Source organism: Branchiostoma floridae, chromosome 9 (genome assembly GCF_000003815.2).
Source record: "Branchiostoma floridae strain S238N-H82 chromosome 9, Bfl_VNyyK, whole genome shotgun sequence".
NCBI lineage: Eukaryota > Metazoa > Chordata > Leptocardii > Amphioxiformes > Branchiostomatidae > Branchiostoma > Branchiostoma floridae.
Window position 1 is genome coordinate 17,672,932 of NC_049987.1, and position 12,898 is coordinate 17,685,829.

General features: G+C 39.2%; 1 protein-coding gene across 1 annotated transcript in view; it reads left to right on the forward strand.

Moving 5' to 3' along the window:
- Window positions 1-4,636: 4,636 nt before the first annotated feature.
- Window positions 4,637-12,898, forward strand: part of LOC118422815 (major facilitator superfamily domain-containing protein 9-like) — a 27,223-nt gene continuing 18,961 nt past the window's right edge. The window contains exon 1 of the mRNA XM_035830592.1: window positions 4,637-4,750. Within this exon, the coding sequence (XP_035686485.1) occupies window positions 4,676-4,750 (75 nt within the window). The 5' untranslated portion in view covers window positions 4,637-4,675. The remainder of the gene's footprint in view (window positions 4,751-12,898) is intronic.

The window sequence follows — 12,898 nt, forward strand, 5'->3', positions numbered from 1 at the left end:
AAAAATGGCAAAGGTGACATGTCGACGTCAAGTCAGTATCATTACTGATGTATTCCAGACATGCGGACGTCATTGATACTGTAAATTCATAAATTTTTATGGAGACTTAAATTCGCTGTTTTCAGTTGCAACACTTCTTGACAGTACAGTACTAAATACATTTGTACAATGGAAATGCACATTTGTGGTGATGGCATGGCGAAATTTTAAAAGAGTGTAAACAAAAGGTCCTATCACATTTTAACCGCTCAAAGTATGAAATAATTATGTAACGTTAAATGTGGAAATACAGTGCGGTAGATTTCAATTATACAGATGCCTTATCCAGATTACTAGTATTTCCTCTTTTAATGCTCTAATATTGCTAAATTGCTAGGTATTCTAACTGGTGAATGCTATATTATGACTGATAATGTTGACCCTTTCCTATTACAGTATTGTTGAAATCCTACCACCAAAAAGAAACGCAGTATAACTGTGCCGGAGCCTTTACAGTCGGTACTACATACATGTACATGATTGATCAGCAGTTGGACATGTCATGGCATGTCTTTGTCTCTGGTCATTCTCAAAGTGCTCTACTAGATAACAATCTCTAACACAAACGACAGTGATAAATTGGCATGTGCTGCCATTTCTTTTTAATTGTGCCAAATTACTTGATAAATTATTTGTGGACCAATTGTCCACTGACTCCTGATGACACAACGCAGACCATTTTAGGAGATTGACGACAAAATGTCATGAAAAGAAATTAATTGGGCCTCTTATTTTTTATTTCCGATCTCTTTATTTGATAGACTCACACTATTCTTGGTCGTAATTTTCATTCCGGCGCCACTGTCTGATGACAAAAAAAATCTTCTCCTGTCATGAAAAGAAACTCTGGCCTTTTGTTTTTTATTTTCAATCTTTTCATTTGATAGACTCGCACTGTTCTTGGTCGTAATTTTCATTCCGGCGCCATTGTCTGAGGGTAGCAAACAAAGGAGAGCTCTCGAAGTTTGCCAAGTAACAAAAGGGGGTTAAGTGGGACACACACAAGTCCTGACAAGCACCTAACATGGGGGCAATTATTCTGTCGCAACAGTTACCAAGGCCATTACTCATTCAGCAAGCAAAATGGTAAATTGCCACTTTCGTTTTTAGTGCCCTTGCGTTAACCAGCTTGGCGAACGTGCGTAACCGTACTACAATTAGCATCATTGTAAGTTGTAGATACAAAAGTTTTTTATAACGCTGAGTCACCTTTATCCGTGGGGTTACCTTTATCCGTTGTTTGTTTTTAACTTGGAATTTTAGGAATGTCAATTGCCAGACTGTGGTTTCAAATTGTAATATTTTCAAATTATACAGTTTGAAACTGTCGTCCGTCAACCTGATCCCTAAATACGCTGTGTTTTAAAACAGCGGATATAGGTTACCCCGCGAATAAAGGTGAACTACTGTTAGTACTGAGATATTTTGAAAAATGAGAAGTAAAAAAAGTGAAAATTGTTCAAAATAGATCCTAATGGCCTCTGAAAAGAATGGCACAAGGTCAGGAGCAAATTAAGCAGGAATGTAGGGGGTCCTGATTATCACAAACACCAATGGGGGCTTCAGGGCAAAGAAAAGAGGGGAGGGTCACGCCATGATGTTACATAATGGCCTTTGGGGTCATGTTTCTCTCACAAATTGTTGACATCCCCCCAGGGAGCAATCCTAAACCCTACATTCCTTGACCTTTTGGTCTTTATAAGCAGCACATAGGAAACCTGCTGATTTGCATACTCAGCTTGTTAGCCTCTACCAGCCTGGTTCCACTTGTCATTTGGAAAAATAGTAGAAATTGACCAAATTAACATCATACTTATGGGTGGGTACTGGTACAGAAAATTCAGGTCCGGTTCAGGTCCAAAGAATCAGGTCCAGGTCCGGACCTGAATCTGGACCTGATGCAGTATGACTCATACCAATGGTCCATTTCACTACTGAATCTGTTTGGTGGAGTATTAGACTTACATTTAATATCCTACAATGCTAACTGCACCTGTACGATTGGCTGTAAAACTTAAACTCTACTCTACTTCACTCTTGTTATTTTCTTCCACATGCAAGCACCAAAACGTGTGAATGCCTGATAAAATAATCTGTTAATTTCCTAATCGGTCCAACATCCGGTCCACCTAATTTTTTCAGGTCCATTTTTTCTGGACCGGTGCAATAAGAAAAAACGGTTTTGTGACGGTACGCTGTACCGATACCCAGCCTTAATCATACTACATGTTACCAGGGCTGTCTCTAGCTTTTAATTTTTTTCCATCCCTGACTCATTGTTTCAGAGGCCATGTTTTTGGTTTTCATGATTTCATAAGCCAACTGTTCATTGTATAATTCTTGTAACGCTAATTCACCTTAATCCGTGGGGTTAAACCTAAATTCGTTGGTCAAAAAAACTGGATTTATCGGTTCTACGTGGGTTTCAATTGTCAACATTTTCAAAATATTGCAATCTGAAACGACCTTCCATAGACTTAACGATCCCCAAATACTGTACCCTACAGTATCTTTATATACAACAAAAATAGATTACCCAACGGATAAAGGTGAACCAACGTTACTCTCCAAGCAGAAGTATGGTTCCAGTTATTTGATGTATCTCTAGGTGTTTTTCCATTTTAATTGTGCTGTTTTCTTCACATCTATGAGCCAAACAGTTTGGTATAAAGAAAAAAGAAAGCCTGATAAAAATGCCCAAAACATGTTAAAATTAATCGGAACTGCACCTCTACTTGACCTCATGTTTTATTTATTCTCCAAAATCTCTGTGTACATGTAGCTGCAGCTCTTAATCCCATAATAGCACACAAAGCTTGAAATAAAGGCTTGTTTCATGAAGAATTTCCGAAAATCAACAGGTGTCACTGAAAAAAAGAAGGCATTTTGTTGAAAAACAGATCTTTCAGCAGCTTTCGTAGTCAGGTCACATTTTTTCACTCAGACCAGAGAAGAAAGACGTCAGAAATAGGCATGAAATCCTATAAATCGCAGCTGAGGGATATCTTGATGTTCAACCAATAAACCTCTTAAACTCTTCCGTCTTACCCTCCTTACACCCGACTGAGAATCTGAGGCGATAACGTGATCCAATTTTCTTCACCAAAGGCGCCGTGCAAGTCTCCCTGATTGAAGACGAGCGGAGGCATATAAGCAGAAAATTGGAGACTATCCGAAGACATGCCAGCTTACCAGGCCCACCAATCAAGTCAATTCTATTTCAATTCATCTCACCACGTTTGTATGCCTAGGACGTAACGTTCACGGCACAGAATTCTAAGTAGGAAACCAATTTCATTACAGCATTATGGCACAGAGCTGTTTCTAATGTTGTTACTTTTCAGATTGATATCCCCATTGCCTGCAAATGTCCTCTACTATATATACCTTTATGACATAATTCTTCTTCCAATGAATTGCTTGTAGTGGAATAATGTAAACTGATATATGAAAGACTTCAAGAAAATTGGATTGTATCACAAGCAATTAATGAATGACAATGAATTATCCAAGAAAAGAGGGAGGCATGGAAAGACCTGATCTCAGATGGTTGGGTTAGGCCACACCAATTTAATTTCTTGGTTATGGATTTTTTCATAAAAAATATGGAGCGACAGGGCGAATAAAAATGAAAATTGTAAAATGGTTGGGGTAAAGGTAAGGGCTAATCCAAAACATAAAGAATAAAAAGTTTTCAACTTGAAAAAGTACAAAAACACTATTACTGTAACGTTACAGTGACAGCACCTGTTCGTTGAAAATTACAAAAGTAGCTTATAATATAAAGGCCAAGTTGCTACACCAGAAAGTTGGTGATTGGTTTCATTAATGGTGAAAATTTGCTGAGTGTTAATTTTTATTTTTTTCTAATTTTCCCAAAAATAGGAGCGAGCGAATCCGTGAACCAATCAATTAAATTGGTATGGCCTTAGGTAAAAAGGACGGATCCGAAGGAAAACAATTCTCTAATAAACTTGTTGAGGATAATTTTACTTTTTTCAAGTCTGATCTGTGTGCATCACCATTACTGGAAACTGTGAAAATTGTGTCCTTTCATTTTAAAATGTGTTGGAAATAATGATATTTGGGGTGACTGAAGCAAAATATTATTGAATGTTACCTGGTTGAGATGCTATCACTCTGTATTTGTATTTCAAGATGGATGGGAAATAATACCATTTTGGGTGACTGAAGCAAAATATTCTTGAACGTTATGCTGTCATTCTGCACTTGTATTTAAAGATGGTCATTGGACATTTTGGGTGACTAAAGCGAAATATGGATGTTATCTGGTTGAGATGCTATCATTCTGTACTTGTGTTTTGAAGTGGATTGCAAATAATAATATTTCGGGCGAGTGAAGCGAAGCTAAGGTCAAGATCTTCATCGACTTCCGATGGATGAACATGTAACGTTAATATGATATTCAATCTAATTTTAATTTATTTATCATATTTCTCTGTTTACAAGTAAAGCACGTTTAAGATGATATCCTGTGTGTTAAGCCAAAGTTTCTTCCCAGATAGATGTACCCACGACAAATGAAAACCACAGAACACATGTCAAATCTTCCCAACATCTACTTGGAGAGGCCGCCATATGTGACTACCATGACGAAATCCCCCCGCCGGAAGAAATGGGACGTTCCATATCCAAGATGGCTGCCCACTATGACAAATTGACGATGTGGCTGTGTTTTTCTGGATTTCTGGTGAGTTTTGAGAGCCTAAAGTTGATATATCCGTTCCAGAAATAATGTATAGTAAATACATATTCATATTTTTACTGTGTATAGTGCTGTCAATGTTGTAACATATCGCTTTGAAACACTTTCTACCTTCACTTTCAAATTCTCTACGATTGTCCGAACGGTCAGTCCTATATGATTACGGTAGTTATAACTCTACTCTAAAAGGACAGTGGCCCTTTGACCACACTTGAGCGACATCCACCGTGCTGGTCGGCTAGTCTGGCAACTTAGCTCCCCACCATTCCCGCCCTGTTGTATTGACTGGACAGGATACGACAATTTATATTCCCTCCCAAGAAGTTCACAATTGTTAATTGAAACCTTAAGCTCCATGATGGTTGCCCTCTATGAAGAAAATAAACTGACGATGTTGATGTGGTTTTCTGGATTTCTGGTGAGTTTTGAAATCTTTGATAACGTTATATTCGTTCCAGAAATAATGTAACGTTATGGTAAACATAGAGTAAGATTTTCACCATGTGTAATATATAGCCGCAGACGACTGTTGGTTTACACTTATAGCTACCAACAGTTGCAGACTGGTACGTTGAAGCAAAGGAACAAATCGCTGAGTAACCGTGCTGCCTGCCTCAGAACTCTGGATGTCCCTCACTTCCTAGCAGCCTTACCTAGCGAGCCGCTGGGTATTTCGGGTCTAAAACTCCCTGCACTACCCGTGCCGGCACTGTTTACGGCTTGTCCCCGCTATTTTCATATCGTCAATTGACCCGCCATTGTTGTTGCGGGTCTCGTTCCCAGGGTAGTTCTAGTAGTTAGTGAGTGCAATACAGGGATCGAAATACTTTTTTTTGGTACATGCAAAATTGCAAGTTGGCAAAAATTTTACGTGCAATTTGAAAAATTTACATGCAAAATACAACTAGGCGGCGATGGCGACGAGTATCGCTAGCTTGAACCGGTGAATTTTGATTACATCTAGTAAAGTTACCGAAGAAAGTTACTGGCAAAAACAAGAAAGGATAAAGACACACATCCATTTGTCTTTTTGTCTAAGAGCAGGGGGTCTAATTCCTCAGTATTTTTCCAATAGGCCAGGTATTTTCAACATGCAAGATTGCAAGTTCAGAATAATTTTACATGCAAATCTCAAAAATTATGTGCAAATTGCAAGTTAAGTATGTGTATTTCGAACCCTGCAATATATATGTTACTGCTCTGGGCACAACGGGCAACAATGGCGGGTCGAATGACGATATGAAAATAGCGGGGACAGGCCATAAACAGTGCTGGCATGGGTAGTGCAGGGAGTTTTGGACCCGAAAAACTCAGCGGCTTGCTAGGTAAGGCTGCTAGGAAGTGAGGGACATCCAGAGTTCTGAGGCAGGCAGCACGGTTACTCAGCGATTTTTTCATTTGCCTCAACGTACCGATCTACGACTGTTGGGAGCGGGAGCTATAAGCGGGAGCCTAAAGCCAACAGTCGCACTGCCGCTATACTTAACTTGACATTATATTACCTTAAGCTAAGGGCACAACCCGCCGCACGTGCAAATACATGCTGTCTACGAGCCAAAACGTGTGCAATCTTTTGGGATCCGTAAGTGGTAAGTACCCCCTCCGTACGGACTTGTAGGGAATCTGACGGATTTTGGAGCACGCAGACATGCTGTAGAACTTTACGTGAGGGCAAAAATTTGCATGCCATCTTTTGCCCCCGTACATGCCAGTATGGGCGACGTGCTTGCCCTGTACCGTCTGAACGTTTTCAGAAATACGTGGCGGACATGGCCAAAAAAAAACGTACAGACAAATTGCACTTTTGGCGGGTTGTGCCCTTAGCTTAAGGGATTGAAGTATTGTTCATGACATGTCTGTATGTGTGTCTGCCAGTCTGTCAGTGTGTGTGTCTGTGTTTTCATACATCCCAGTTTTAGGTATTTTATGTCTGTGGGACTGGAATACCTGTTTACGTGCAGTAATACAGTCACTCATTGGCGGATGCAGACTTTAAGATGAATTGTAAACAAGAAAATTCTCTTGAGCAGGAAAGAAGTACGTCTATATGACCTATGTGTCTGTATCTTATTATATTTCAGCCATACCATGTAGGTAATTAATGGTAAACTTAGAATTCTCCTGTCAAATCATCAAAGCAATTCTTCTATGTCCTTCCTGGACCAAATGGTCTGAAATTTGGCACAAGGGTAGAGTGGGCCAATACCCTAGGAGTAGGATATTTTTTTTCATATCTGCCTTGTAAATGATTTTATTGAGTTTTTTTGGCCAATTTTTTTACCAAAACTGTATATTTTGGCCCCAAGTACCATAGCGTTATAACCGAATGACCCGGAATTCGGTACAGAGGTGCCTTAGATATTTATTCAAAGGATCCATGTAAATGGTTGGTATGAATCACCTAAAAATGGCTTATTGGGGTTTTTTGGTGGGAAATTTTAATTTTGTGAGGTTGGACTTGGAGTTCTGAGGTCAACGACCTCTAGGTCATTTGCTATATGGTAACCGTAAGGTGACTGGACTTTGGTGATTATGTCAAAGCCGTTTTCTAGCGGATGTATTTTTGGATCGCTCCACTTTACATATGTGTATTACAGGAAAAGTCCATCTTTGCACAGAGGGGGATTTTTTTTGTATTTGCTCTCAAGCAAATGTTGGCCTTTCAAGTTTATCATCTAAGTTTGCATCCAGCAAAGGAGTGGACTAGTAAACGTCTGAAAGGCCCAACAACCATTTTTATGGATGTGCGATTTTGCGTATAACACTGTCACAGATTGCCCTGTTCTGGTCTTTTAAAAAAAAATTTTGTCCCCTATTTTAAACTCTTGCAAACTCTTTATCAATTGGAACATCATCTCAAACCAGACCTGGAGTTCTAAGATATCTCAAGAGTCCATGGTGATACAAAGGAACTCTTACGAACTGCATATAAACAATTGACTGTCCTTGCCGAGCCAGTAGTTTTTGAAGGCCATGTTACATCATGTGATTTACTTTTTGAGGCCCTGGCTAAGAGGACGGCCCTAGCCAAAGCTAGGTATATACGTACTTATTTTTCACCTGAGTAAAATGAGGAAAGTCGTGTAAAGTGCCTTTCCTAAAGGCACAAGATCGATGACTTGGTTTAGAACTCTGAGCCTCTTGGGCCAGAGCCCAAAGCGCTGTCGATAACGCCACAAAACCTTCTCGGGAAAGTCGAGGGTATGCACATACAGTGCACTTGACTGTGCAACTGAAATGCTGGCCCCTCCCCTACACTGAAAGGTTGGGGTGTCCTTAACAAGGATACAGGAACAGAAGGTTTCCATCACTCTCTATGGTGCCATATATGGTTAGGGTAGCCTTGAACCTGACCCTACAGTTCAAGCTCTGGACTCTACTACTGTTTATATTGGCACCTTTACTAAACATCACCGCACTTAGCCAGAATCCAGGGGCTTTATGGGTAAGGTTACAGATGTAGGGCAAAGTTGAAGCATGTATACAATGTACTGTACATTGTAGATTCTTCTATTTTTTTGGAGACTTAATTTTGCAACTGAAGGTACCTTTGATAATGTTTTTTTTTTACAAATTACTTTCAGCTTGTGATTATTTGTAGCATCAAATCTCTAGTATTTTGTGGTAAGGCAATTGCAAATGATCTGCCTACACCAAAATTTTAACTAAAGTCAAATTAGCAAATTTGTAGCAAGCAATAAAAACAGAGAATAATAGGGGATAAGTTGAATCTGACTACAGTAAAACCTGTACCTGCACATGCACAAGTCATGTATAATAAGTCACCACCTCTACATAAAGAGTACTTTGCCAATGTGACCAGTTTTTGCTGGACCCTAAGATAATTTTTCCCATTGACACAAGTAAAATACGTGACCACCTGTCCACATGACCAGATTTTGTTGGTCCCCTGTTTTCTGGGGCAGTTACAGTAGTGTGAGTGTTAGCAAGTCTTACTTCTACAGCTGCAGTGACTTTGTTTTCATGTAACACTAACAGTTTATCTTTCAGATAAATTATATATTTTTTGTGTGTGCAAATTTAAGAACCGATAAAGCAGCCAAAGATATCAATATCTTAGTGAGTGTGTCTAGCAATAGGGCCATCCAATGCATTTTGGTAATCAACAACAACAACATTGCCTCAAACCTCTTGAAAAGGTGCTTAAGAAGATCCATTATAATAACAGGTGACAAGAAAATCGGTTGGATTTTACAATAATGCAAATTTCAAATGCATCACAGACACAATTAGAAATTGCATTTAGAAAATAGCATTTTAGGGAGTTAACATTACAAAATGATGCAAACATTTCCCAGATGGCCTAATTTTCTCGCGTTATCAGTGCTCGTTACTAATGATCTTCCATGATGCAAACGTGCTTCAGTCAAGTCTTACCAGAATGCTGGTCCAACCACTCATCATTATCAAGACATCTGAAGTTGATATGCTATGCTATATTTAAAAGGTGTATGGAAGGCCAAAGCTTTCATTATCATCAATCAAAATCAAAGGTTATTACAGGTGACTTCTTCCCCATTATCCCATGTGACAGTTTCAGCAATGATTGATAAGGGATCTGACCTTGTACTGGTAACACGGTTCCCAATTAACCAAATCACGTTGTGCCTTAGGGGGGGTTTAGAGAATTGACATTGCCCAGCCCTGTAGATGAGATGTGATTATCATACTGTAAATCTTTGGATATTCACCGTGGTTTCATTTTTGTGGTAGTCTGTTGATCACGAAATCTTGACACCATGAAATTGTGTTTCCGATGTGTTACTACTGTACTTAGGCCTAGGAAAACATGTTGTGTTTCCTGTTTCCCTACCTACCCTAGACTTTTTGAGGTGGGCAGTGGGGTGTAAAAGTGGAGTCACATAGCTTCCAGTTAAAATTTTTATTCAGCCTGCTTCCTATTGAAGTAAAAACACTGCTTGTCCTGTCTAATGAAGGATAAATGTATCATTTATGCACAGAATTAAAGTTTGACATTGAAAGACAAATGTCCTCATGTATTCCAGTTATTAAACTTTGTTCAACTGTAATTGTAGTATGTCTCACTAGACTTTTGGCCAGCCTAAAAAAAATACAAGAAAAATGATAATAATCCCTACCTATTACCCTTTTTTCAGGACATACAACATTTTTTCCTAGGCCTTAACAGAATTGTTTCTACTGTAACGTACGCGTAAACCTCCTGTCCCCCACTATCGTGAAAATGACTGGATTTACGGTACTGGGAGATGGCCTGACTATGACAGAGGGAACACGGCTGCTAACTTGATCTTCTGGTAGCTTGCATTGGAGCTGTCAGAGTGGATCAGTTTGAAAGATTGCATGCCTGTGGCAATGGTTAATATCACAGCACCTGAAAAGGTTGTATTGTGATACGTGATTCTTCAGGCAAAACCATTCTATTTGAAAAATGGGGATATTTTGGAGGATGTAATCAGGTCAGGAGAACTTCAATCCTGTGCTTCGGGTGTCCTGTGATACTCTGAAGTCTGAAGGCGTGTGTAAAGAAAACCGCTGCCCATAGACAATGATAGACAATAACAGTCACGGTTGGACAACTTTAGACAATAACAGTCAAGTTTGGACAACGATAGACAATAACAGTCAAGGTTGGACAACGATAGACAATAACAGTCAAGGTTGGACAACTTTAGACAATAACAGTCAAGGTTGGACAACGATAGACAATAACAGTCAAGGTTGGACAACGATAGACAATAACAGTCAAGGTTGGACAACGATAGACAATAACAGTCAGGGTCAGACAAGTCTAATACTAGCCCGATTGTCCAAGGCAAGTGTAAGTGCTGATCAAGCAAGTGCATGTCCTACCCCACTTCTCCGATCGTGCAAGTAAGATTTATCCATGAGAGAGATTTTGATATAACCTCTTTCCTTTCACAGTCATTGCATCAAGCAAATTGGTCAACACAGAAAAATAGAGCCAACAATGAATTTAAGAATTCCATTGATGGAATTGAAAATGCTTACAATGTCAGTTAAATGTCCGAACAAGTGAAAAGTTGGTTCGGGCAGGTAAATTTTCAGTCTATGTACTTGCCCAATAGGACAAGTGTATTATAGAACACTTGCACGGCTATTTAACTGTTGTCTGTGTCAAGTAGATCTAGATTTCACAATCGGTTTAAATATTTCCCTCCCACTAGACAAAGTGCTCTTTTGTCCCCTTTGGGTCTCAGAAAGTATTTCTGATGCAAAAAAACAGCCGCAGGTTGGGAGGTTGATATAGTAATGGTGCAGAATGCCTTGAAGGATTTGACGCTTTTATTTTTTAGATGCAAATTTTTCATGTATCGTACACTTAAGCCATCAGATTTTCCTTCATTTGCAAGAAACTATTTTTTCAAATGTGGGGAAGGAAAATATATAAGAACAACGGAAACGCCCGACTTTTCGCAAAATTATCTCAATTGTCTTTTCGACAATAATCCTTTTCAGAATCCAAGCACCCTCATGCGGACCGGTTTCTAATGTGCAGTGACTAGGGCTGGGTACCAGTATGGTGTACCAGTGTAAAACCGGTTTTTGTTATTGGACCGGTCCAGAAAATCCTATTGGAAAATGAACAGATTATATGATCAGGCATTCAAACATTTCAGGGCTTACCGGTCGGGGAAAATAACAAGAATGAAGTAGAGTATAGTCTATAGTCATTTCTACCAAGTTTTACAGTCAATAGTACAGAAGCAGTTAGCCTTGTAGGATTTTAAAATGCCTGTGGGAATCGATTACTCCACAAAACAGATGTCTTTGTTGGAAATGGACCATTGTTTTGAGTATTGTCTAATATTCACAAGTTCTCACATACTGAATCAGGTCCAGGTCCAGGCTCAGGACCGGACCTGGACCTGATCCTCTAGACCTGAACTGGACCTGTACTTGAACCTGAATTCTGTACCGGTACCCACCCCTAGCAGTGACTGAACCGTATATGATTTTGAAATTTATACCTGTAGCAACCAGTCGCGTCCTTCCCCACCAGTTTGCTACAATGTTCAGCCTGCATTTAGGCTTCAAAAATTATGTTTTATTATTTTCATTTCTAGCTATCAGGTATGTGGTCCAGTAGAAACAGAAATTGATTAAACGCTCTTTTCCTTTTGATGGTTGATCCAATCAAAACGAACCAGTAACAGAATCTGATATCGACAGAAATGTGCTATTTTTAGGTACACGTCCTATTTGCCCAAAAGCATTTAACAATTTATTCATCACCTGAAAAATTGCACCCTTTGAAGTGAGCACTTTTCAAGTTATTTTTAGATACTGGCATATTGGGTCCATTAGAGAACAATTCTTTTGATGTTTTAATGGAATGAGTACAATACAGAATGCCGAGAGAAACTTTAAGTATATCGTTTTATCAAAACTAGTTCTAGATTTGCAGCTATTGGGGATTTTTTTTCCAGATTGACTTAGCCATGTGTAATTTTGGTCTACAAATGTATCTCTCTGTCTTGTTTTAATATTTTTAATATGTGTTTATTACATGTCATGTATGTGTTGATGATACAAGTCATCAACGGGCCACTGAAAAGCAAATCTTTACACCCTGGCTAAAGAAAACAGATTCTGAAATAGATGAACAGAAAAAATGATTTTCTTCACATACTATTCATCTTTGATAAATAAAAAAAATATTGACAAGAAATAGACGAATAAATATTTTACATAAAAACACATTTGTATTACATGTACGTTTTCCATTTTGTTCTTTGCAATTATTATATATTATCATATAGCCAGGCGCCGCGGACCAATCAGAAGGCCCCGTTCCACGTTGGTTATGACGCCGTAATACATAGATTCCCGCCAGCCCGGCGTGTATCGTCCTTCTGATTGGTTAGAATGAATCGACACCGGCACCGGGGTCGATTTGTATGGACACCGGCACCAGTGTCGATGCTAATCGACACCAGTGCCGTTGTCGATTCATTCTAAACCAATCAGAAGGAGGCGATACACAAAGGATATGATGGCATTGGACAATCATAAGGAGCGAAACATATTCCAGAGCCGAAGGAATAAGATCCGACTGCATTAAGAGGGGAATGGCTCCTTCGGTTACAATTACCAAGTTTTGTTGTTCTA